Source organism: Alternaria rosae (genome assembly GCF_020736505.1).
Source record: "Alternaria rosae strain MPI-PUGE-AT-0040 chromosome Unknown BKA58scaffold_5, whole genome shotgun sequence".
Lineage (NCBI taxonomy): Eukaryota > Fungi > Ascomycota > Dothideomycetes > Pleosporales > Pleosporaceae > Alternaria > Alternaria rosae.
Window position 1 is genome coordinate 1845119 of NW_025763574.1, and position 20726 is coordinate 1865844.

General features: G+C 51.2%; 9 protein-coding genes and 1 non-coding gene across 10 annotated transcripts; 7 read left to right on the forward strand and 3 right to left on the reverse strand.

Annotated features, from left to right (window-relative positions):
* The first annotated feature begins 145 nt into the window (after window positions 1-145).
* Window positions 146-1515, forward strand: BKA58DRAFT_385318 (uncharacterized protein). Its single transcript, XM_046170359.1, has one exon. The coding sequence runs from the start codon at window positions 168-170 to the stop codon at window positions 1425-1427; it is 1260 nt and encodes a 419-aa protein (XP_046025425.1). The 5' UTR covers window positions 146-167; the 3' UTR covers window positions 1428-1515.
* BKA58DRAFT_469572 (uncharacterized protein) lies at window positions 1516-3308 on the reverse strand. The gene is made up of 2 exons (XM_046175150.1): window positions 2470-3308; window positions 1516-2418 (listed from the first exon to the last, which is right to left on the reverse strand). The coding sequence occupies exons 1-2, from the start codon at window positions 2968-2970 to the stop codon at window positions 1534-1536; spliced, it is 1386 nt and encodes a 461-aa protein (XP_046025426.1). The 5' UTR covers window positions 2971-3308; the 3' UTR covers window positions 1516-1533.
* A 670-nt stretch (window positions 3309-3978) lies between these two features.
* BKA58DRAFT_t44 lies at window positions 3979-4082 on the reverse strand. The gene has a single exon. It is a non-coding gene; the product is annotated as a tRNA-Met (tRNA).
* A 406-nt stretch (window positions 4083-4488) lies between these two features.
* On the forward strand, window positions 4489-6046 carry BKA58DRAFT_411686 (pyridoxal phosphate-dependent transferase; the record flags this gene model as incomplete). Its single annotated transcript, XM_046172308.1, has 3 exons — window positions 4489-4629; window positions 4684-4923; window positions 4973-6046. The coding sequence occupies 3 exons, from the start codon at window positions 4489-4491 to the stop codon at window positions 6044-6046; spliced, it is 1455 nt and encodes a 484-aa protein (XP_046025427.1).
* Window positions 6047-6353: 307 nt separating this feature from the next.
* BKA58DRAFT_361491 (P-loop containing nucleoside triphosphate hydrolase protein) lies at window positions 6354-10386 on the reverse strand (the record flags this gene model as incomplete). Its single annotated transcript, XM_046168783.1, has 2 exons — window positions 8477-10386; window positions 6354-8425 (listed from the first exon to the last, which is right to left on the reverse strand). The coding sequence occupies exons 1-2, from the start codon at window positions 10311-10313 to the stop codon at window positions 6354-6356; spliced, it is 3909 nt and encodes a 1302-aa protein (XP_046025428.1). The 5' UTR covers window positions 10314-10386.
* A 145-nt stretch (window positions 10387-10531) lies between these two features.
* BKA58DRAFT_385325 (uncharacterized protein) lies at window positions 10532-11540 on the forward strand. Its single transcript, XM_046170360.1, has 3 exons — window positions 10532-10929; window positions 11000-11209; window positions 11271-11540. Exons 1-3 carry the CDS (start codon window positions 10698-10700, stop codon window positions 11399-11401), a joined length of 573 nt encoding a protein of 190 aa, XP_046025429.1. The 5' UTR covers window positions 10532-10697; the 3' UTR covers window positions 11402-11540.
* Window positions 11541-11685: 145 nt separating this feature from the next.
* On the forward strand, window positions 11686-12955 carry BKA58DRAFT_385330 (carbonyl reductase). Its single transcript, XM_046170361.1, has 4 exons — window positions 11686-11867; window positions 11920-12238; window positions 12287-12676; window positions 12734-12955. The coding sequence occupies exons 1-4, from the start codon at window positions 11826-11828 to the stop codon at window positions 12853-12855; spliced, it is 873 nt and encodes a 290-aa protein (XP_046025430.1). The 5' UTR covers window positions 11686-11825; the 3' UTR covers window positions 12856-12955.
* A 219-nt stretch (window positions 12956-13174) lies between these two features.
* BKA58DRAFT_179564 (uncharacterized protein) lies at window positions 13175-13795 on the forward strand. The gene is made up of 2 exons (XM_046165350.1): window positions 13175-13447; window positions 13504-13795. The coding sequence occupies exons 1-2, from the start codon at window positions 13245-13247 to the stop codon at window positions 13595-13597; spliced, it is 297 nt and encodes a 98-aa protein (XP_046025431.1). The 5' UTR covers window positions 13175-13244; the 3' UTR covers window positions 13598-13795.
* Window positions 13796-15563: 1768 nt separating this feature from the next.
* On the forward strand, window positions 15564-18124 carry BKA58DRAFT_411689 (SGNH hydrolase-type esterase domain-containing protein; the record flags this gene model as incomplete). Its single annotated transcript, XM_046172309.1, has 6 exons — window positions 15564-15840; window positions 15888-16624; window positions 16684-16815; window positions 17138-17228; window positions 17361-17964; window positions 18019-18124. 6 exons carry the CDS (start codon window positions 15564-15566, stop codon window positions 18122-18124), a joined length of 1947 nt encoding a protein of 648 aa, XP_046025432.1.
* Window positions 18125-18766: 642 nt separating this feature from the next.
* BKA58DRAFT_179572 (cytochrome P450) lies at window positions 18767-20705 on the forward strand. Its single transcript, XM_046165351.1, has 3 exons — window positions 18767-18990; window positions 19039-19594; window positions 19663-20705. The coding sequence occupies exons 1-3, from the start codon at window positions 18934-18936 to the stop codon at window positions 20604-20606; spliced, it is 1557 nt and encodes a 518-aa protein (XP_046025433.1). The 5' UTR covers window positions 18767-18933; the 3' UTR covers window positions 20607-20705.
* The last annotated feature ends 21 nt before the right edge of the window (window positions 20706-20726 follow it).

The window sequence follows — 20726 nt, forward strand, 5'->3', positions numbered from 1 at the left end:
CCTTGATGGAACAACAGGCACGCAAGTCATGTACGTCCGTAAATATGGAAGCTAGTGTTCAGTCGGGAAGGTGGGATGACCTCCGGCTTACCATTTCGGGCTATCACGACCAGGCACCCACTTTTCCACTTCTAACATCTACACGCCTATCTCGAGTGTAACGTCCGATGTTCGCAGCGCGCATACTTGTGACTAAGCCCGGTATCATCCGAACTATACGCGTTGCTCCTCTCAGTCGAGCTGCTACCACAATTCACCACCAGAAGCGCTCGGCATCCCATCTGTTCTACCAACATCTCGTACACACCGCAGCCATGCCGTACTCTCCCAAAGTAGGCGACTCGCTAGACTCGCTAGATACGCCATCTATGATTGTGGACTTGGATCTCATGGAAGCCAACCTGGATAAACTTATGAAACAACTCCTCCCAACCGGCGTCAACATCCGCCCACACCTAAAGACGACAAAGTCTGCCATTCTCGCGAAGAAGATGGTCAAAGCTGGTACAAAAGGTGGATGCGTAGCGAAGCTCTCGGAAGCAGAAGTCATGTGCGAGAAAGGCTTCACAGATCTGCTGATCACCTGTGAGATAATCGGCCCAGCAAAGGTAGCGCGGTTAGTGGAACTAGTCAAGAAATACAAGGACGTGCGGATAGTTGTCGACAGCATAGAAGGCGCAGGCGCAATCGAGAAAGCACTATCAGAAAGCGGTTTCGAAGGCACCGTCATGACACTCATCGATCTCGATGTGGGACTACACCGCACGGGTGTGCAACCTGGTCAGCCAGCCTCGGACCTAGCACGTTTCGTCGCCAGCTCAAAGCATCTCAAACTCATTGGTGTACAAGGGTACGAAGGCCATTTGCAACACATTCATGGTCTTGAAGAGCGCAAGAGTCAATGTCTGGAGAGCATGAGGATTCTCACGTCGACTGCCGATGCGCTAAGGAAAGAAGGTTACACCATTGATGTGGTGACGACTGGTGGAACAGGCACAGCGGAGTTCTGTGTCACCGTCCCTGGGATCACGGAAGTACAGCCTGGCTCGTTTCTCTTCATGGACACGGATTATCGCAATGCTGTTGGTTCAACGAACTATGCGCAGAGTCTGACGATCCTGTCTACGGTCCTTAGCAAGCAGGGCCCCAATATCATTACTATCGATGCGGGCCTCAAGTCGTTGACGACAGATTCTGGACTAGCGGAGTGCAAAACACCGGGGTATACGTATGGCGTTTTGGGAGATGAGCATGGTAGTCTGGCGTGGGAGGAAGGCAAGGGTAAAGAGTTGAAGATAGGGGATAGGGTCGAGATGGTGCCTAGCCATATCGATCCAACGGTAAACTTGCATGATGTGTACTATGCGTATCGGAAGGGGGTCATCGAGGAGATCTGGCCAGTGGATAGTAGAGGGTGCGTGCAATAGCGTTCAGGGTTGCGCAGAATCAGATGGGTAATCTCGACTAAAAGATTATGTACACCTTCTTCATATATGCCCATACTCTTACAGCCCTACTATACAAATTTCCATCTCAAGCGAAATCCAATAAATTGTCTTTGAGATCCTTCACTGGAATGTCGGCAAGGGGATCTTTGCCGGTGAAGGACGCAGCAGCGCGGTCTGCGCTGCTCATCTTTGTGATATCGTAATGTTCACCGCCCATTTTACCTTTGCTAGCTTTGTACGCTTTGAACTTCTCATCCCAGTGCCATGGGTCTTTCTTGGCGCTGCCCGCATTCTTGACATTGTCCGGACCCCTCTTTCTCTTGCCTTTTGCCGTTGTTGCTGGCGCCGATGAAACGTTCTTCTCACCAATGGCTTTCGGGTTCGCGTTCTCTTTGTCGGTGTCGTCGTCTTCTGGAATTGTGACTGGGTTCTCAGCCGCACTGCCAGCCGGGTCTTTGGCCGCCCTCTCAGCCTCAATCCTCTCGAGCTCCGTTGTACCAGTCATGATCTTTTCGATGTCTCCAATGCTGTGCGCGAAGTCATCCTCAGCGTCGCCTACCTTTGAAAGCTTATCAAGGCGAAGCTTGGTCGCGAAGGTCCCTTTATCCGGATCGAGCGATCCCTTCTTGAAGTAGTTGACAGCTTCCTTGCGCCATGAAACACTTTCTCCGTCGATTCCGTAGGCGGGGAGATCGTGCGATAACTCTAGATAATATGAGATGACAATCGTCAAGTCAAGGAAGCGGGAGTCTGGCTTGAGCTCGCCTACTGCTTCCATGGCTGCAAGTATAGTGAGGAGTGCGCAGCCCATTAGGCCGATTAGGTCGCAGGTTGTGTCGCCGTCTTCGTTGTGGACGAGCGCGTCGACGCGCTCCTCTTCGTTCAGCCACAGCCCCACTGCGCTGATCACCGACCACATCTTCTCGAGCCGGTCCTTCTTAGCATGGAAGCCTTGATTAAATTCGACCATCTTTGTGCTGTCAGCTTCAAGCTATCATACCTAGGTGACCGTTGTACTTACCATATTTTCCATAATTTCCTGCATTCCCCATCCTTGCCAGTCTGTGTACAAGTTCATCTCAAAGGCATCTGGGTTGCAGTACTTTGCCTTCCGTCCAAGCAGATCCGCCTTCAGCCACGCATCCCACAGCATGACCCATTTGTGCTCCGGGTATTTACTCGCCGGCGCTTTGAAAAGGTCATCTTTTCGAAATTTATCATCGATGGGCTTGTACAGCTTGTCGAAGATCTCCGATTTCGACTCAATGAAGGCGTCCGGATCCAACGTCCAATTAAGATAATTCCTGCCTTCAACGTCGAAGAAAGGATGCGGTATGCAAACGTAGTCGTAAGCTGCTGGATCGGCGGGCCTGCCCGTGCTGCTGCTATGCTTATTTTTCTTCTGCTTGTCGTTCTTGTTGGGGCGCACCGACTCAAAGGCGGAATCCGAGCTCTCGCTGCCCGATTCTTCTAGGAAGACGCCGGAATCGCGCGCGGTCTTCTGCTTCTTGGCTGCTGGCATTTGCACATGCGATACGAGATGTAAGAAGTGCTCAATGATATGTATTTGATGAATTGAGATAGTTATTTGATGAGTTCGATGGATCGCACGTGTTGGTTGATGAGGTTCATCCGGGTGTTCGTGGAATCATGACATCAAGGGGCTTCGTCATCGCTCCGAGACCCCTGAAGAACGCGAACATCTCACGATAGCACGTGAATGGCGTTTTTGTGGTTTCAAAACACTTCTGGCGAGCCCATGCTATACAAATATTGTAGATTTTGGGGAAGTTGAAAAGTTTGGCCGCCTGTTCTGGTACTGTACCTAGGTAGGGTTAATTGGTAAGAGAAGGTAGACGTGGTAGTTGAAGGTAGGCGTGCAGCGGGGTGCGAGGGACGGACGCGTCGAGGGATGCACGGGCCCGAGCGAAAACTAAGGCTGCTTCCAAAATTCCCAGCCGGACGCAACGGCAGCCTGACCTTGAGCGTATTCTGCCTATACTCTGCAGCATACAATAGCGCAAAAACAAGGAACTGAGAACTTGCAACAGTGATGTGGACTTCTAGGTATCCTTTTGTTACACCGACCGTTCTCATAGCGTTTTGTTGTAGTAGGTACGCAAGATGCTCAAGCTGCGAGACTTGCCACGGATGAACGACATGGAAGAAAGGGCACATGCTCGAATGAGAGACTTTGACTTTTCTATCCCTACCGCTTACAGCCTAGCGACCTGGGTGCTTTCACGACACTCTACCTGTGTCTACTTCGCGATAACACCTTGTACTTGTGTAGGCAATGCTATAAACAACTAGTGGATTAGAGCTATATGTGTTACTCCCTGCTTAATCGTTCTGCTCTATCCCGGCCTGCACATGAAGCCAAAAGTCTGGGGCTGTCAACCGATGAAGTCGCCAACAGATTTCGATCTCCAAAGATATAACATAAGTTTCAATCTACGGCATTGTTGTTAGCGGACAGGCGAAACTAAACAGCAAAAGGATGGATTGGCAAAAAGAGAAGAATCGCTTCTGTCCCCTGCCAGACTCGAACTGGCGGCCTTGGGATATCTGCTTTTGAAGCAGTCATATATGATGATATGAGACCCACGTGATAACCAACTACACCAAGGAGACTTTACTACACCAATCGGTGATTTGATGGAAGAAAGAAAAATTTATGAATTTATATCCCATTATTACGATCCGCCCCTGCTGCCGCTGGGCTAGCTCCTTCCTCTACCGACCCAAACACCCCTACCACTCCACTCTTCCTATCCTATCCCACCAAAAAGATTGAACGCATGTTTGTATACATGACCTAGAAGTCTACATCTCCTTTGAAATCTAGTAAATCCTCATTCTCTTCATGATGTAGTTTACAGAGCACATTTTTAGTTATACCTTGCGTACTCCGACCCTCCGACCTCGGCCCATCTTATCATGCACGCTAAAATTTTGGGCAGTTGCGTCACGCCCAACAGTCACGATTGACGCATCTGATGTGGCTCTGGAGTTATTCTTCTGAATTTTGCAATTGATCATGGCTTCACGAATGGCTTCCCAGCGCGTATGCGCTTCATTGCGCGCATCTCGTATCAGCTACGTTCCTGCGCGGTTTGCTTCCGCAGCCTCTGCGGTTAGGGGGTCCAGTCTACCACAGGATGTGAAAGACGCCATAGCCGTGAGTACCAACCGATACATGCTCTACAGCGCCCTCCATAATGACACTCTATAGCGCGATTCTACACTCCCTACACCCGACCCGCCCTCATCCTCAAAGACAGCCGGCCTCGTTAACCAGCAATTACCGTACATGGTCCCGACCTATGTCCGCCCCCCACCGATGTTCGAGAAGGGAGAGGGATGCTGGATGTGGGATATCGAGAACAGGAAGTACCTCGACTTCACAGCTGGTATCGCCGTCAATGCGCTGGGGCACTGCGACCCTGGCGTAGCGCAGGTCATTGGAGAACAGGCAGGTCTGCCACCACTACAAAGATTATGGCTTACTGACTTCTCTCTAGGCCAAGCAACTCATGCACACCTCGAACCTCTACCACAACCCACACACAGGTCTGCTATCGAAGCAGCTGATCCAGCTCACGCATGCGACGGGAGGCTTCGCCAGCGCCACCCGTACATTCATATGCAACAGTGGTTCCGAGGCCAACGAGGCCGCCATCAAGTTCGCGCGCAAGGTCGGAAAGTCGATGTCACCAGACAAGGAGAAGCATGAGTTTGTTTCGTTCCACAACTCATTCCATGGCCGGACCATGGGCAGTTTGAGCGCGACACCGAACCCCAAGTACCAAACACCTTTCTCGCCAATGGTACCAGGTTTCAAGTACGGCACATTCAACGACGTGGAAGCGGTCAACGATCTGGTTACCGAATCGACATGTGGTGTCATCGTGGAGCCTATCCAGGGAGAGGGTGGTGTGAACGTTGCGACACCCGAGTTTTTGCTCGCGCTCCGAAAGAGGTGTACAGAAGTTGGTGCCGTGCTGATCTTCGACGAGATACAGTGCGGTCTGGGTCGCACAGGTACCTTCTGGGCACACGGCGGCTACCCCAGGGAATGTCATCCCGACATTGTAACTACAGCAAAGGCGCTCGGCAACGGTTTCCCCATCGGGGCCACCATTGTCAACGACTTCGTCTGTGACAACATCAAGACTGGTGACCACGGCACCACCTTTGGCGGCAATCCCCTTGGATCTCGCGTCGCTTCATATATCTTGTCCCGCCTGTCATCGCCAGAGATTCTCGACTCAATACCCGCCAAGGAGCAAGCATTCCGCAAGCACTTTGACGCCCTCCGAAAGCGTTTCTCCAGCCAGATCAAGGAGGTCAGAGGCAAGGGTCTGATCTTGGGTCTTCAGCTTGATGTCGATCCTACTCCCATCGTTACTGCTGCTCGTGAAAGGGGCCTGTTGATCATCACTTGCGGTACGAACACCCTGAGATTCGTTCCTCCACTCGTGATCACCGAAGCCGAGATCGAGGAGGGCATGCAGATTCTGGGACAGGCGATGGAGAGTGTATGGGTCAAACATGACGATGTCGAGGGCACAGACGGTCAGCAGGAGATGCGGTAATGCATACCCTGATTAGCATGGCGTTCATCGGCGTTATAGACAGGTAGCATTGTTCATATCTCACCAAAAGTTAAGGTATTAGAAGGATGATCGCAAGTTGTATGAATGAATTGTATATTGTCATACGCTGATTCCTTTTGGAGTACTGAAGCAAAACTAAACAAGGCCGAAGCCAGCCCTGACGGATATAGTACATGCAGATCAATTTCCAAACCTAGTGTCAGGAAAGTCGATTGGGCGAGCCCGCCGTACAATGTAAGAGTATGATGAAAAGTGTATCATGGTATGACTTCAAATCTCTTGTGCCTCAACCACTGCCAAAGATGCTGGCGACTGGTTGGGACCATGCTGGACCGGCAGCCTGTAAGCCATCACTTTGAGCAGGTACTCGCACCGGCAGACCAGCACCGGCGCCTGATCCAGTACCTGATTCAGGAGGTGTAGTCGCGCTGTTGGCACCACTCGCATCCCCGTTCTGGTCCTTCCTCGCGCCCTTCGAAGTCTTCGCCTTTTTTTGCGGTCCATCCTTAGTCTTTTTATCTGCGCCTCCATACCGATGGTATTTGTGCCGATTCGATCGCCCAAACACCTGCTGCGGTGTCTGCAACAATGCAAAGCTGGACAAGCCCTCGCCTTCGTCGTCATCCACAGGCAGGATCTGAGCATTTTGAATGATCTCGATGATGCCAGCGTCGTCCTCAAGCTCCTTCGCTTCTTGGTGATCAGCACGAGACATTTTTTTCGCGCGATTGAAGATTGCATGCTCGATCGTATTCTCGAGAACTAGAGTCTCAACGAGCACTTCTTTTGTTTGTCCAATACGGTGGGCTCGTTTGATGGCTTGCGCTTCTATATTCGGTCTGTTGATCGGGTTTACAATGAGTACAACGCTCGCCGCATTGAGGTTCAGCCCAAGCGCACCGCACGCGACATCGATAAGCAAGACTCGCACATCCGGATCTTCGTTGAATAGCCGTACATACTCGGATCGCAGTACGTTATTCAGAGTTCTGGCGTAGATGCGGTGGTTGACGTACATCAACTCAAGACATTGGGCGATATAGAACGCCGCGTTGTCACCATCGTAGAAGATGATGATCTTGTCTGTCTCCTGGTGCTGCATCACTTTGTCTAACAGATATGTAAGTTTGGCCGATGTTGTGCCTACGCAGCGTGTGTTTCGGAGATCGGAGTCTGCGGGAAGGTCTGCTATCTCGTCTGCAAAAGTGAGTTTTCGCTTCTTCGTGCGAACGGGTGATGTAACATCCGGGGTGTCTTCGACGCGATTCGCATTAGTGGATCCTGTTTGCTTTTGAGGGGACGATTTGCTCGCGATAGCTGATGTCCGACGACTGGTCGGTGGCTGCTGACCCTTTACCAGCGAAGTCGGAACTCCTGTCCTCTGCAGCGGCAAGTCGTTGAATGTCCCTTCGCTTGTTTCCTTGAGCTTGCCCTCTTCCTCTGCCATCGCAATGGCCTTTGCTTTTGCCGCATACCCAACAGCCTCCAGCCCAGCCGTGGGATCTGAAGAACGTATACTGCTATCAACGTGGAGTTGACCCTCGATGAGCTGCGTAACACCAACCATTATGGGCTCCGCCGAGTGAACAAGTGCGAAAGCCTCTCGCGTCGCTTCTGGCCAACCGTTGACAGCCAATCCCACTTCATGAGATGTACTCAATGCAATCCATTCGGCGGAAGCCGCAAGCTTCGATACGACTTGGCTACTCTCCAAGAGGGAGCTTGCGTCATGAAGCGAGCAGTTTTTATCCTCTTTGGAAAGATACTTACTGCTCGTTTCAAGTGTCGAGACCACATCCGAGAGACTGAAACCCGTCCAAGTAAAGTTAGACTGACGTAGATTCCTAATGAGACTGTGGCGGGCTTTCAGGCTGTTCTTGTGGAACAGATAGTCGACATCGGTCCGTTCACTTGTAATAGCATTTGCTCGCAGGACTTGAATGAAGAGATTGGCCGTCATTTTGTCAAACCAACATGGCTTGAGGTACACGGTTCGGTGTCGCATCGGGGGTAAGACAATATCCTTCTCGACATCATCTGGGCGTGTCTTCACGACCAAGCCTTCCAGTGCTCGGACAAAGCATGAGGAAAACCCGGAATAAGTCTTCCGGTGTTGGTGCTCATGGCGGTAAATGTATTCGTCCCAATCGAGCTTGCCTTCGGAGTTGTCGCACCAGGGTCGTACCATGAGGAAATGTGAGGCAAGCATACCCAAAGCTTTGGCGGCTTTTGCATTCTCTGCATCATGATTAAACGTCTTTCTCTGTTCGATGGCAAGCTCCCGCTGCAATACTGGATCCATCTCCGCATCGACCGTAGACATGTCTACCTCTACACCTACCAAATTCTTCGCAGGTGCTTTAAACGAGCGTCAGCGTATGCACACAAGACAAGACTTGCACGACTTACTCCCTGATACGACCCAGCGTCTCTCCGCTTGTATCTGCTTAGCAACGAGTACAGCATTCGAGACGGAGCTCGAGAACGAGTGTCCTTCGTCAATAATGATCCGTAGCCAGTGGATCTTCTTCAGTGGCGATTCGTAGACTCTATCAGTGTCGACACAGCTGCAGTCGGGGATCCGGGTGGCTCCGATGTAAGGGCAATTACAAATGCGAGAGGCCCCCAAACCAACGCGGCGTCCTTGTTCATCCTGGCCGTCTTGGATTTCTTGTTCGAAACGGTTGCGAGTGAACAGAACCACATCGAACTTCATAAGCTCAGTGGGAGCTGGTAGTTCGCTCTGAAAGTCCATGGTTTCGTCGGTCGGGTGAGTTATTTTCGTCTTGCCGGCACGCTTGGGTACAGAGTCTACGATCAGGATCTTGAGGCCGCCCGGGAGAACGTGCTTTCTTATTTCTGACTGCCATTGATGCAGCAAATTTCGCGGTACGACAATGATGGTGGCGGATGAAAGTACCAATTGACGTGTTGGCGGTATTCGGGTATTCCTATTCATGCGTGGAATATCTGGTGGTATCTCGTAGAATGGAACATCTCGATCCAGTGCATCTTTGATACTTGTCATATCTCCAGCCCCATTCGCCTCAGACTGCTCGAGAAAGGCTTTCATTGGGACTGAGTGTCGGCCCGCGGAAGCAATTGCCATGTCTGCCAGTGATCCAAGTCGTTTGCGAAGAGGAGGTAATGGTCGGTATGCGGCTGGCATCTTAGGAAGATGGCCTTTACATGCCAAGATAACGGCTAAGCAAATTACTGTCTTTCCCAGGCCCATTGTCTCTGCCAAAATACCACCCCGGTTCATCTCGTAGTAGCGCGGCTCTTGTAGAAACGATCCATCTCGAGGCCCGAAGTAAAACTTCTTGCCATTAGGCGAAGTACGAACCTCTAATCTTGGATCTAGCTGCAGCTGCGGCGAAGCTTCCCGTTGCAGCATCAAGCTTGCCGACCGTGTCTGATACGCGTACAATCTGGTCTTGAGCCCCGGTAGAGCCTGTTCACCATGCTGCGACCACTCAGAGACTGTCGCAGAATCTAGTACATCTTGTACGGCGGCACGTGTGTAGCGACACTTGATCTTCGCCACGTCTGGCGTAGGTGATGGTAGCTTGTTGAAAAGGTAGTATAGCGAAAAAGGTTCTGCATCAGCCCAGGGATCAAAGTGACGCGTCTCACCCGGATTTGAGTCTCCACTCCATGCACTCGGTGAGATATCAATTTGTTGGAGGACTGTCCGCAAAGCGTTCTTCAAGCTCTTGCTATTACGGTCAATCGAGCGACGACCCCAGTCTTCTGGCAATAGATAGACGCGAAGAAGGCTGTGATGAGACACATTACCAGGCGTTTCTTTACGTGCGAATAGCCGGATCCAGTGAGCTTCAAGCAGTCGTGATGCTTCAATGCCGATGTTAGCCTTGATCTCGTCGGGAAGTTCTTGGTGCAGTAACTCGGCCCAATCACCACTCGATGGTGAGATTGAAGTAAAATCGGATGTGTGCTTGAAGTGAAGGCAGCCAAGTGTGATGTACCGATCCATATTCTGTGCGCCAGTCTCGACACACTTCACGTGGTCAGAAGCTGATAAGAATCCTGGGGTGGCGGGCGTAGATGATCCGGTAGCAGCAGAAGCTTGCGCTGAAGATGAAGATATGGATACAATATCGTCACGATTGTTCATTAGCTGATCAGCTGAGTTGTGAACTCTCTTGCGTGCGGCTTGATGATCATAGCTGTTACTGGTCGTGCCGCATGGCGTGGGCGGCATAGTTGGTGTTAGTCCGACCATCACCAATGTTTGTTATCATCAGAGCCAATGGGTGCAGCTGTGGAGCCCGAGAACTAGGATACAAGAGTTTGAGTCGACGATGGGAGGTGTATTGCAGATCAGACTGGAGGCGACTGCCTAGGTGCCAAGTAAACGGCATTCGCGTTCCGCGCTAACCCAAAGCATTAGCGCGTACCTCCAGTACCGAGCCATCTAAGCAAGGCCTCAACCAAGGCGATGTTCAAATGGTACTGAATACAAAACGTTGTGCCTATTCAGTAGTCCCTTGCGGGGCTGTAGAAGGACAGGGATGCAGATGCGTTATATCCGGTGGTAAACTTCTCTACGCGTGACGCGAGCGTAATCAATCTGCGATATTGCGGACTGGGATCATGTAATGCGGAGATGCGATCGTATATAAAGAGGTCTGAAGATCAATCGAGTTTCTGTCTTGCGTATCCAAGCTGTAGATTCTCCGTCGCAATGCTGTCGTTGTTCACCCATGTTTTGTTGGTCGTTTCGGGCGCACTCGCTGCGCCTGTTGAGAATGTTCAGAGCGCTGCAGCAACCGTAGGCAAAATACGTGGCGTTCGCGACCCAATCTACCATCTATACCTGCAAGCAAGCGCTAAGAACGGTATGCCATTTTCCTTCTCTTAACATTGCGTCTTAGGTTTTTTCCAGAAGCTTGTTAATAACGCGTATAGCCTCAATCCCCGTGCTGGGACCCGAAACCGCAGCTGACGAATTTACCATCGGCGGCACCATCCAATCGAAGAAGACAAGTCAGTATCTGAACATTGCGACCGCATCGACGAGCTACAAGCCGTTGGTCTGGGGGGCCACTGGGGAGACTACAGCGTGGGGATTGGAGGGTGATACCATCATTACTGTGCAGAGTAGTAGCTATGGACGACGTAAGTATTTAGGAAAGAGGCATGTTCGGCTCATTGTCGGCGGAGCTAACATGCGGCCTAGAGCTGAACTTCCTCGTATGTAAATCGGCTGACGCAAGTTACTATGACTTGTACTTGCAGACGGGGAGCGATACGCCGAGTGGAAGGACATGCAGCAATTACCAGACGATCCACCTACCGTGTCTGTGCTAGAGGTTACGAAGGATGGGCGATGGTTGTGTAGGCAAGGTGCTAGAAATAACAACTGAGCCGTAGAAAACCGTAGAGTCTGTCAACAATTCGTCAAGGCTCGGTCCGATCAGTAATTGAGAATACTGAGTACTGAGCTGCTTCGTGTGCTGTCGTGAACATCTGCAACCCGAGACAGCGAAAGCGAGAGACTGTGGCCGCGGCAGTGTTAACGCTATTGGGAATAGCGTCTTTGGTGCCGCACGATGCCCGCAGGAGGCCGGGACATCTAGATCCACCGATGATTAGTGACGTATCGACCTTCTTAACTCCGAGCAGCGAAGCTCTTTCGATGATGATTAATGGGACAATGTGGTGAAGATACCCTAGAATATCAGTCCCCTCTTCCTTCCACCAAACACCGATCAATTGAAGTACCAAAACAACGATGTCATACAGCAGAGTAGGAGTCGTCACCGGCGCGAACAAGGTACCTATACACGTCCACAACCTCTTCGGGAGTACCGAACTAACATTGACAGGGTATCGGACGCGCCATAGTCCAGCAGCTCGCCCTGCAATACCCCAAGTCGCCGCTCAACAACGGACCCTTTCTGATTTACTTGACGGCTCGCGATCAGAGCAGGGGAGAAGCTGCCCTCAAAGATTTGGAGCAAGATGCGGCATTGAAGCAGGCCAAGGCATTGAAGGCCGACGGCGGGCTCTCCGAGATCAAGTTTCATTTGCTTGACATCACAAGCAGCAGCAGCATCAAGACCCTTGCGGAGCACTTGAAGCAGGCTCACGGAGATGGCATTGATTTTGTCATCAACAATGCTGGTATTGCGATGGACGGCTTTAGTAGATATGCCTTGCCAGTACATATCTCGCCATCGCTAACATACCTAGATGCCGACGTCGTCAAGACTACCCTCGACTGCAACTACTACAAGACGCTCGAAGCGTGCCACACCTTCCTCCCCCTCCTCAAACCAACCGGTCGCATCGTAAACCTCGGCAGCATGGCCGGCAAACTTAACAAGTACTCCGAAGAAGTTCGCAACCGCTTCCTCGCCTCCAAGACCGAAGAAGATGTTACAAGCATCATGAAGGACTTTGTTGCTGCCGTTGCTGCTGGCAAGGAGAAGGACGCTGGCTTCCCTAGTGCAGGGTATGCTGTGAGCAAGGCCGGATTGATTGGAGGTACACGAGCGCTGGCCAGGCAGGAGAAGGAAAAGGGAAGCAAGGTCTTGATCAATACCTGCTGCCCAGGTTATGTCAACACGGACATGACTAAGGGTAAGCACACGTTTCCCTGTATGCGCGACATGTGAGACATGCACTGACTCTATTTAGGCAACGGAACAAGGACTGTAGAAGAAGGCGCCCAAACTCCTGTACTACTCGCTATCCACGATATCCAGAACAAGACAGGTACATTCTGGCAATACGAGAAGGAGATTGACTGGGTTGGCTAGAAGTATAGAAGAACAGAAACAAATGAATACTCCATGATCAGTCTCGACAGTGGTCTCATTCAGGCTTGCGATCAATGAGTTACGCGCTTACATGCAGACAGTCTAGGTCAGAATGCGCTCTCAACCAGGCGTTCCGCGCCACTGCTTACGCCCTTTCGCGTACGTTCCCGGTAATATAGCACCAGCATATGACTGAAAGGCGAGATCTCACATCCACCCCCACACGTCACATATCACACCGCATGATAGGCGCTGAATCGGTTTCATGTATATACTACGTCTATGCAATCATGTTCTCCATTCCAATAAGATCCGCTGGCCCATGAGTCACCTTGAAGCTAGAAAAAGCCAAACTTCGCGAAGTCTACTCCAACAGCAACCTCATCAACATGAACCTCGCTACTCTTGGGCTCTTCACAGTTCTCACCATCTCCACATCTGCTGCGCCTACTGTACCTCTGCCTCCCATTTGCGGCACGATTCACCTACAAGGCGGCAAGACCCAAGTCATCTACGGTGATGCTTGTTATGGGATCACGGGTAAAGCGTTATCAGCAACGGTATTTGAGGAGTGTGGGTGTGACTTTTCACAGTAAGTCGCGTCACATAGAAGAGGTCGTAAGGTAGACTGGGCTGACTGGATTGCAGGTGGGATACATGCGATGCGGGAAAGTTGAAAGGCAGGAGTATCACTGGAGTGCCTATCACAGAGGCGAAGGGGTATTGGTGCAACCTGCATTAAGATGAAGCTTGCAGTGCAGAGAGAGGAGCCCTTTCTTCAGTTGTACTGTCTTGGTGAATTCAAAGCTTTGATGTACAAAATGCTCATAACCATAGGGTTGGTTGCTCACTACATCTCTTCTGTAGTGTAATGAACATCAGGGTAGAATACTGCAAATGCCTTCAGGGTTCAGCATGTCGCAGAAATACAATCTCAAAAACACAAACTCGTTTGCAACTCCACTCCATGTCAGGCCTTCTTCCCGAAGGAGATGGCTCTGTACGCCAACAATCAACACGCCGCTCATCTAGTGTTTGGCATCTTCGCTGCCGAGAATGTGTGAGAGCGACGACCATTGGTTCTTGAGCCGCTCAAGCTTTTCCTGAGCATTATCGTTCATCTCGGCCCTCTCTTCCTCACGCGCCAAGTCCAACTTCAATTGCTGAATGGTTTGCTCCTGTCTCCAACGCACTTTCGGCCTCCTGGTATCTGTTGTAATCTTCTAGCCACATGACGTAGTACGTTCTGGCCTTTCTAGCCTGGACTTTCGCCGTAGCCAGCTGAATCTTGGTTGCGTCCAGTTCGCTCTCGGTCGCTTTAAGCTTGTCTTTGGTTTCTTGAAGCTCTTGCATCATATCCTCGAACATGGTGTGCAACTTTGTCTGTGCGTTATTGGAAGTCTGGAGCTGTTGCTTCTACGTAATTACGTCAGTCATCTCTCTTGGCAGTGAATATTCTTGTAGGAATACGTACCGCTACTCGTAGACGATCGACTGGCGTAGTCGCAATCCGGCTTTGAGCGATGCCTGAGGCGCGGTCTGTTTGCTTCGTTCGTGCCATATTGGTATCGTGAAGTCGAATCAGGTCTCTGTGAGAAGGCTCTATGCTGCAACGTAGTCGTAGGAGTATGAATCCGAAGATTCAGATGCGGAAGAGAATAGTGTTATCTTGTGCTTGGGGAGCGCTAGGCAGGTGAAGCTGGCTACCGCGAGAAAACGCAGGTGGAGGCGGCGACAACACATCACAGGTCACTGAATTGAGATTTGCTGTGCGCCGAGAGGAAGGGCCGGTAAATTGAAGGTGAAGGTGAAGGTGATCCAACATGTAGTCGATTGAGGTAGCGATGAGAGATCACAGTTTACAGATGTATGGCACACGCCGAAGAAAGCGAACAAGATGCGCAGATACTCTACCACGGACTTCCTATTTACATCCCGAGAACGATACGTAAATATGGAAAAACCGATGCAGAGTGTGTTACAGGCGACCATTAGGGTCCTTGAAAACGTGATGCTTCCAAAGGTGCCAACGCGAAGGCGGACGGATCGCGGTGTGGAAAGCCTTCGCAAGCCAGATGTAACGGCATACCTGATCATGTAGGCGTGTATTCTGAAGTCTAACCAGCCAGTACTTATACCAATGCGGCACGCTTGAGCTTAAAGCATTGCGACAGGGTCGTGGTGATGACAGAGGAATTCCTAAGATGAGAAGGCCGATCGAGTGTCTGTGGCGCGCTAGCCTCATTAGCACCTTCCCACAGCCACACCTGGGTAGGGACTCACGAGAACCCAAACCCATTATCCGGAGTGCCTTTGCATCGCACACGAGCATGTGGTGCGTCAATCTTGGTCAATTTCCTCACGAAAATGCAAGTCGCCGGGACTGTAGCCGAAGGACCGTTAGAGGGCGAGTCATGGCGGATGACGTTGCGGGGAAGGAGCCCGTCAGGCACCTGTTGGATATTGTTCTCCGCATGAGCATCCTCAGCCCAGGCTGTTTCAAACAGCACGTACTTGCATGCTGGAGCACTACTGGGTTGGCCAATCATGAGATATAAGGAGATGCGGATTGATTCCGATGCAGTGGCATAGGTCTGAGATACATATACCAGGGCGCGGCCTTCATGCGTCGCGTTATCGCTTCTGCGAGCCTTTCATTGCGCATACCCTTGAAATCCTTATATTGACGTGCAACTCATACATAGACCATGGGCAACCACGCGCTGATTTACGGCGCTTCTGGAATCTCAGGATGGGCCATTGTCAATGCCATCCTGAACGGATATCCTTCCAAAGATGCCTTCTCCCGAGTCACAGCTATGGTCAATAGGCCATTGACACGGGAGATGGCTCTCTGGCCTGACGATTCAAGACTGCAAATCGTGTCTGGTGTCGACCTGGTCAAGGGGACACAGGAAGAGCTCGAGAAGCAAATCAAAGAAAAGGTCAAAGATGTCGAGACCGTGACTCAAGTGTACTTCTATTGTAAGTCAAAGCTGTCAGAAGAAACCGCAAGGTCTGACATTACCAAGCATACAAGCAGATCGACGAACCAGAAGCCGAGTGCAAGACCAACGAAGCGATGTTGGAGCGTGCCGTGACCGCGATCGATCATCTGTCCTCCAAACTATCATACGTACTTCTCCCAACAGGTACCAAAATCTATGGTTGCCAGATGTTAGACAAGTTCCCATTCGCGAACGACCTACCACTCAAGGAGACTCTGCCGCCTATTCCCGAGCCGTACCTCTCCCAGCTATTCTACTACAACCAAATTGACTGCTTGAAACGCATCTCCAAAGGGAAGAACTGGAGCTGGTGCGAGGTCCGACCGGACAACATAATTGGTTTTGTGCCAAACAACAACGCATACTGCCTTGCGCAAACCCTGGCATTGTACCTCTCGCTATATCGATCCGTTGAAGGCGAAGGCGCAAAGTGCCCATTCCCTGGTACTGATAAGTCGTGGGTGAACAAGTACAACGAGTCTCCACAAGACATGGTTGCGCATTTTTCCATCCACGCGTCTTTGAACCCGGACAAAACCGCATCGCAAAGCTTTAACGTAGGCGGTCAGGAAGACAGTTGGAGCGGGAAATGGCCGGTAATCTGTGATTACTTCGGGCTGAAGGGTACCGGACCTGAAGAGAGTTCACCCCAGCCGGGCGCGTATATTGACGCGCACAAGAAAGAGTGGGAGGAGCTGGAGAAGAAGCACAATCTCAAGAAAGGGAGCGTCGATAGCGATATCACGCATCCAGGATTCCAGGTATGTCGAGAATCTTGCTGAGCGCGGTGTGTTTGCATGCAGTAGCTGACTACTATTAGTATTTCATCATGACGATGTTCGACTTCGACCGCCAGATGAGCATGGAAGCCTCGCACAAGGTTGGATACACGGAGGAGATTGGAACGAAGGAAACGTGGACGACTGCGTTCGATCGCATGAGGAAAGCGAAAGTGATACCCTGATGCTGTGGAGGCAAGAGTCTACTGTCTGAGGATTTCCAAGGGTGTATCTAAAGGGTCCGGCATGTGGGCCCTTCCAAGCTCGTGGCTGCCCGGGCCCCCGCGCCATCTCCATTGGTGAACACGACCTGGAGTTTCAATAAAGTCCTGTTTAATGTGCGCGACTCTCAGCCAAAGTCTCACTGCTTATAAATAGCGCAAAGTCGGAGTATCGCTAGAGCTATGACGCTAGCCGTGGGTCTCAGTTGGACTCCTGTTTGCTGCACTCCCACGATGTCACTGGAGCAGCTCCATTTGGGCGACTGATGAATAGTCTCAATATATTACGATGTTCCCATCTGTGGGAGGCATGCGAAACAGGATGGTTCTAAAGGGCCTGGGCGTAGTGGCCTTTTTCTGCATAGGTGCGTCGCGTTCCCAACGTTCCAAGGTTGCTGGCGCATTAGACTCAAATACAGTTGTCGCATTGACAGCCCATGATGCTGCCCACGTTGGACACTTGAGTCTTCACTTGTATGGTGCTAACATCTCCATAGTAATCCTGCTAATGTCAAGCTTCCCCCACAAACGACCGGGCGCGAACCTCAACCTCCCTCTACGCATACTTCCGCTCGGCGACTCGATAACATGGGGCGGGCGGCCGGGTGCAGACAATGGGACAAATGGATATCGCGCGCAATTGATCCACGCGCTTATACGTGCGCGCTACGCTTCGGTGGACTTTGTCGGCACGCAGCGCTCTGGACTCATGTCCAACAATGACAACGAGGGACACCCAGGGGCCACAATCAGCGAGCTTCAGGGGGTGATGAAAGCTGGACTACAGATGCGACCGAATGTCGTCTTGCTGCACATTGGCACAAACGATCTGGCTCGTCCTGAAAGCCCAGAAGAGACGTGGGCAGATGCACCGAAGCGGTTAGCAGGGCTGCTGGACGACGTGCTGGACATGTGCCCGGATGCTGCTGTGCTGGTTGCGAAAATCATACAGGCAGCGGATACACAGACGAATGACAACATCAAGACGTTCAATGACGCCGTGCCTGCGGTTGTGAAGAAGAAGCTTGATCAGGGCTTCAAGGTTGCGGTTGTCGACCACAGCGTCGTCTTGCCCAAGGAATTAGTTGACGGGCTGCATCCGTGGGTGTTCCGCGGTTACCCGTGGCGTAGAAATACCTTTGCTAACTGAATCAGGTCCTATTCTGGGTACTTTCACATGGGAAATATCTGGTCCGATGCTGTCAAAGCTGCCAGTGCCCTAGGGGTCATAACACCGCCTGTCGCGTTACACGAGACATGACGCGTTTATAGTTGACAACTTGTCAAGCCTATCTACCACATCGAGCTTCACGAGACACGATAGTCTCTGACAGTGGTGACAGGACGCACGCTGCCTCTCAGGTTGCATAGATATCTCACACGGGAGCTTGATTTCCCGCTAGGCAGTCAAGATTGTCAGACCACGCTACAGGCGACTTCGTCCGGACCAGTCTTTAACGATAAAATGCAACTCGTCTCGATTACTGTGCTACTTTTACGATTCAAGCATGATCATGCCATTGCCATGCGTGAGTCGCATGCATCCGCCACACGTTCATTCGCTAGCCTCGACGGTGGAAACCTGCGCGGGGTCAACATGCGGGCAGGCGGGGCGCCCACGCTGCATCACGCTAAAACATATCCAACCCCCAACCTTGGACCTTTGCCCTCTTCCAAGAAAGCGTGATCACTTTTTGCATATCGGCAATATTTGCAAAGACGCATCAGTGGCATGACAGATGCTGTGGAACACGACAATCTTGTTTGTAGAACCTCGCGGTTAGTCGGTTAGAATTCTTGGACGCTTTGGGAAAGTCTTCTTTGCAGCTCTGCATATATGGCGTCGGATATGCTTTGGCGAGCTGCTGCCGCTATGGCAGCGACGGATGACTACGCTTTGTAGTGCGTGTAGCGTCATGGTCACAGGGATCGGTCGGCATTGGTATATCTCAATCGTCGTGCGGTTCGTTTCTTCTTCAGCCTTACTCCATTGGTCTCTGCTTAGCTATTGCTTTCTGTTCTTCTCAGTTCTTCGTTGCAGATACGACTGAATAGAGAGCGAACCTCAACATGGGTTTCGTAGACGAGGATCGCGTTCGTCTGATTGCGATCTGGGCACCCGTCGCTGTATGTACTGGTTCAGTTCTCTTCCTGACATTAATCTGACAAGTCTAGTTCGTCGCATACGTAGTCTTGACATCAGTCTACAATCTCACACTTCATCCTCTTGCCAAATACCCCGGCCCGCTGTTATGGCGCATCTCGCCCATTCCCTCGATAATATCACTGTTACGCGGTCGCATCGCCTTTGACTACAAGGTCCACCACGACAAATATGGACCCGTCGTACGCGTCATGCCCAACGAGCTCTCCTTCAACACAGCAAAAGCATGGGACGATATCTACGGGCATCGCGTTGGGCTTGCGAACATGGATAAAGACCCTATCCACGTCGGTGCTGTAGAAGCGATACCAGGCGCAACAAACCTGACCATGGCACCGGATATCCATCATGCGAGGCAGAGGAGAGCGCTAGCTCATGCTTTCAGCAAGCAGGCTTTGCTAGAACAACAGTATATCTTGAAGGGATACGTGAACCTGTTTGTCGACAGGCTGAGAGAAAAGGCGCATAAAGGTGAAGCGGCGAACATGGTTTCGTGGTTCAACTTCTGTACCTTCGACATCATTGGCGATCTCAGTTTTGGCGAGCCGTTTGGATGTCTACGTCAAGGTACGTCCCACATACAGGACAATTTATGCATCATCTTCGACAGCTTCATGCTGACACTTACGTTGTAGGCGAAGGCTCAGAGTCCGCAAACTGGGTAGTCCTAATCTACGAAGCCATCAAATCCGGCGCAATCGAACAAGCAACTCGCCGCTTTGCCAGACCCGGGTCGCTCGCGCAGAAGTTCCTTATGTGGTGCATACCCACTGTTGTCCGTGAACGCCGTTTCCGCCATTTGCGCAACTCGACTGAGAAGACCGTCAAGAGACTGAACCAAAAAGACAATGATCATCGCGACTTCATCTGGTACATCCTAAAACAACGAGAGAAGAAGAACGAGGTCAGCGACGACGAGGTGATCATGAACGCAGCTCTCTTTATCGTGGCGGGCAGTGAGACTACCGCAACGGAGCTCTGTGGACTGACGAACTATCTCTTGAGGAACCCGGCCATTTTCAAGAAGTTGAAGGACGAGTTGAGAAGTGCTGTTAAAACGGAAGAGGACATCAACATGGACGTCTTGGGTAACCTGCCATACATGAACGCTTGCATCGAAGAAGGCCTCCGCATCTTCCCTCCAGTCCCCATCGGTCTCCTGCGCACAGTGCCCAAAGGCGGTTCACTAATCGACGGCCACGCGGTACCCGAAAACACATCTGTCTGCGTCAGTTCCTGGGGCGCATCACACTCAGCTGCCAACTTTGCGGAACCCGATACTTTCATCCCCGAGCGCTTCCTTGATACACCCGAGTCAAAAGCAAAGTATGCCGGTGACGCTAAGAAAGCGGCGCAACCCTTCTCGACTGGACCGAGAGGGTGCATTGGCAGGAATCTGACGTATGTCGAGTTGAGGTTGATTTTGGGTGCGTTTCTGTGGAACTTTGATGTTGAGTTTGCGGATGGAGCGCCTCTTTGGGATCCTAAGGATGAGTTCAAGGGGCTGAAGGCGTACAATACTTGGGAGAAGAGTCCGTTGATGGTTAAGTTGAAGGATGTGAGGAAGACGCCTGCTTAGAGGGTTTGGCATGCGGTAGCGCAGTAAACCTTGGAAGTCCTGTGGTAGTATATGTATCTCTATATTTGATATGAAGATACCTAGGCTTTATACTACTCCATCTTTAACTCGGATTGTCCA

What these genes read in the sequence shown, in the direction of transcription:
- BKA58DRAFT_385318 (XM_046170359.1), top strand. Translation starts at nt 168, where the DNA reads ATGTTCGCAGCGCGCATACTTGTGACTAAGCCCGGTATCATCCGAACT.
- BKA58DRAFT_385330 (XM_046170361.1), top strand. Translation starts at nt 11,826, where the DNA reads ATGTCATACAGCAGAGTAGGAGTCGTCACCGGCGCGAACAAG. An exon ending in TCGTCACCGGCGCGAACAAG is followed by an intron (nt 11,868 to 11,919) that starts GTACCTATACAC and finishes TAACATTGACAG; the next exon opens with GGTATCGGACGCGCCATAGT. An exon ending in CAACACGGACATGACTAAGG is followed by an intron (nt 12,677 to 12,733) that starts GTAAGCACACGT and finishes GACTCTATTTAG; the next exon opens with GCAACGGAACAAGGACTGTA.
- BKA58DRAFT_385325 (XM_046170360.1), top strand. Translation starts at nt 10,698, where the DNA reads ATGCGATCGTATATAAAGAGGTCTGAAGATCAATCGAGTTTCTGTCTT. An exon ending in GCAAGCAAGCGCTAAGAACG is followed by an intron (nt 10,930 to 10,999) that starts GTATGCCATTTT and finishes TAACGCGTATAG; the next exon opens with CCTCAATCCCCGTGCTGGGA. An exon ending in GAGTAGTAGCTATGGACGAC is followed by an intron (nt 11,210 to 11,270) that starts GTAAGTATTTAG and finishes CATGCGGCCTAG; the next exon opens with AGCTGAACTTCCTCGTATGT.
- BKA58DRAFT_179564 (XM_046165350.1), top strand. Translation starts at nt 13,245, where the DNA reads ATGAACCTCGCTACTCTTGGGCTCTTCACAGTTCTCACCATCTCCACA. An exon ending in TGTGGGTGTGACTTTTCACA is followed by an intron (nt 13,448 to 13,503) that starts GTAAGTCGCGTC and finishes ACTGGATTGCAG; the next exon opens with GTGGGATACATGCGATGCGG.
- BKA58DRAFT_469572 (XM_046175150.1), bottom strand. Translation starts at nt 2,970, where the DNA reads ATGCCAGCAGCCAAGAAGCAGAAGACCGCGCGCGATTCCGGCGTCTTC. An exon ending in AGGAAATTATGGAAAATATG is followed by an intron (nt 2,419 to 2,469) that starts GTAAGTACAACG and finishes GACAGCACAAAG; the next exon opens with ATGGTCGAATTTAATCAAGG.
- BKA58DRAFT_179572 (XM_046165351.1), top strand. Translation starts at nt 18,934, where the DNA reads ATGGGTTTCGTAGACGAGGATCGCGTTCGTCTGATTGCGATCTGGGCA. An exon ending in CGATCTGGGCACCCGTCGCT is followed by an intron (nt 18,991 to 19,038) that starts GTATGTACTGGT and finishes TGACAAGTCTAG; the next exon opens with TTCGTCGCATACGTAGTCTT. An exon ending in GTTTGGATGTCTACGTCAAG is followed by an intron (nt 19,595 to 19,662) that starts GTACGTCCCACA and finishes CTTACGTTGTAG; the next exon opens with GCGAAGGCTCAGAGTCCGCA.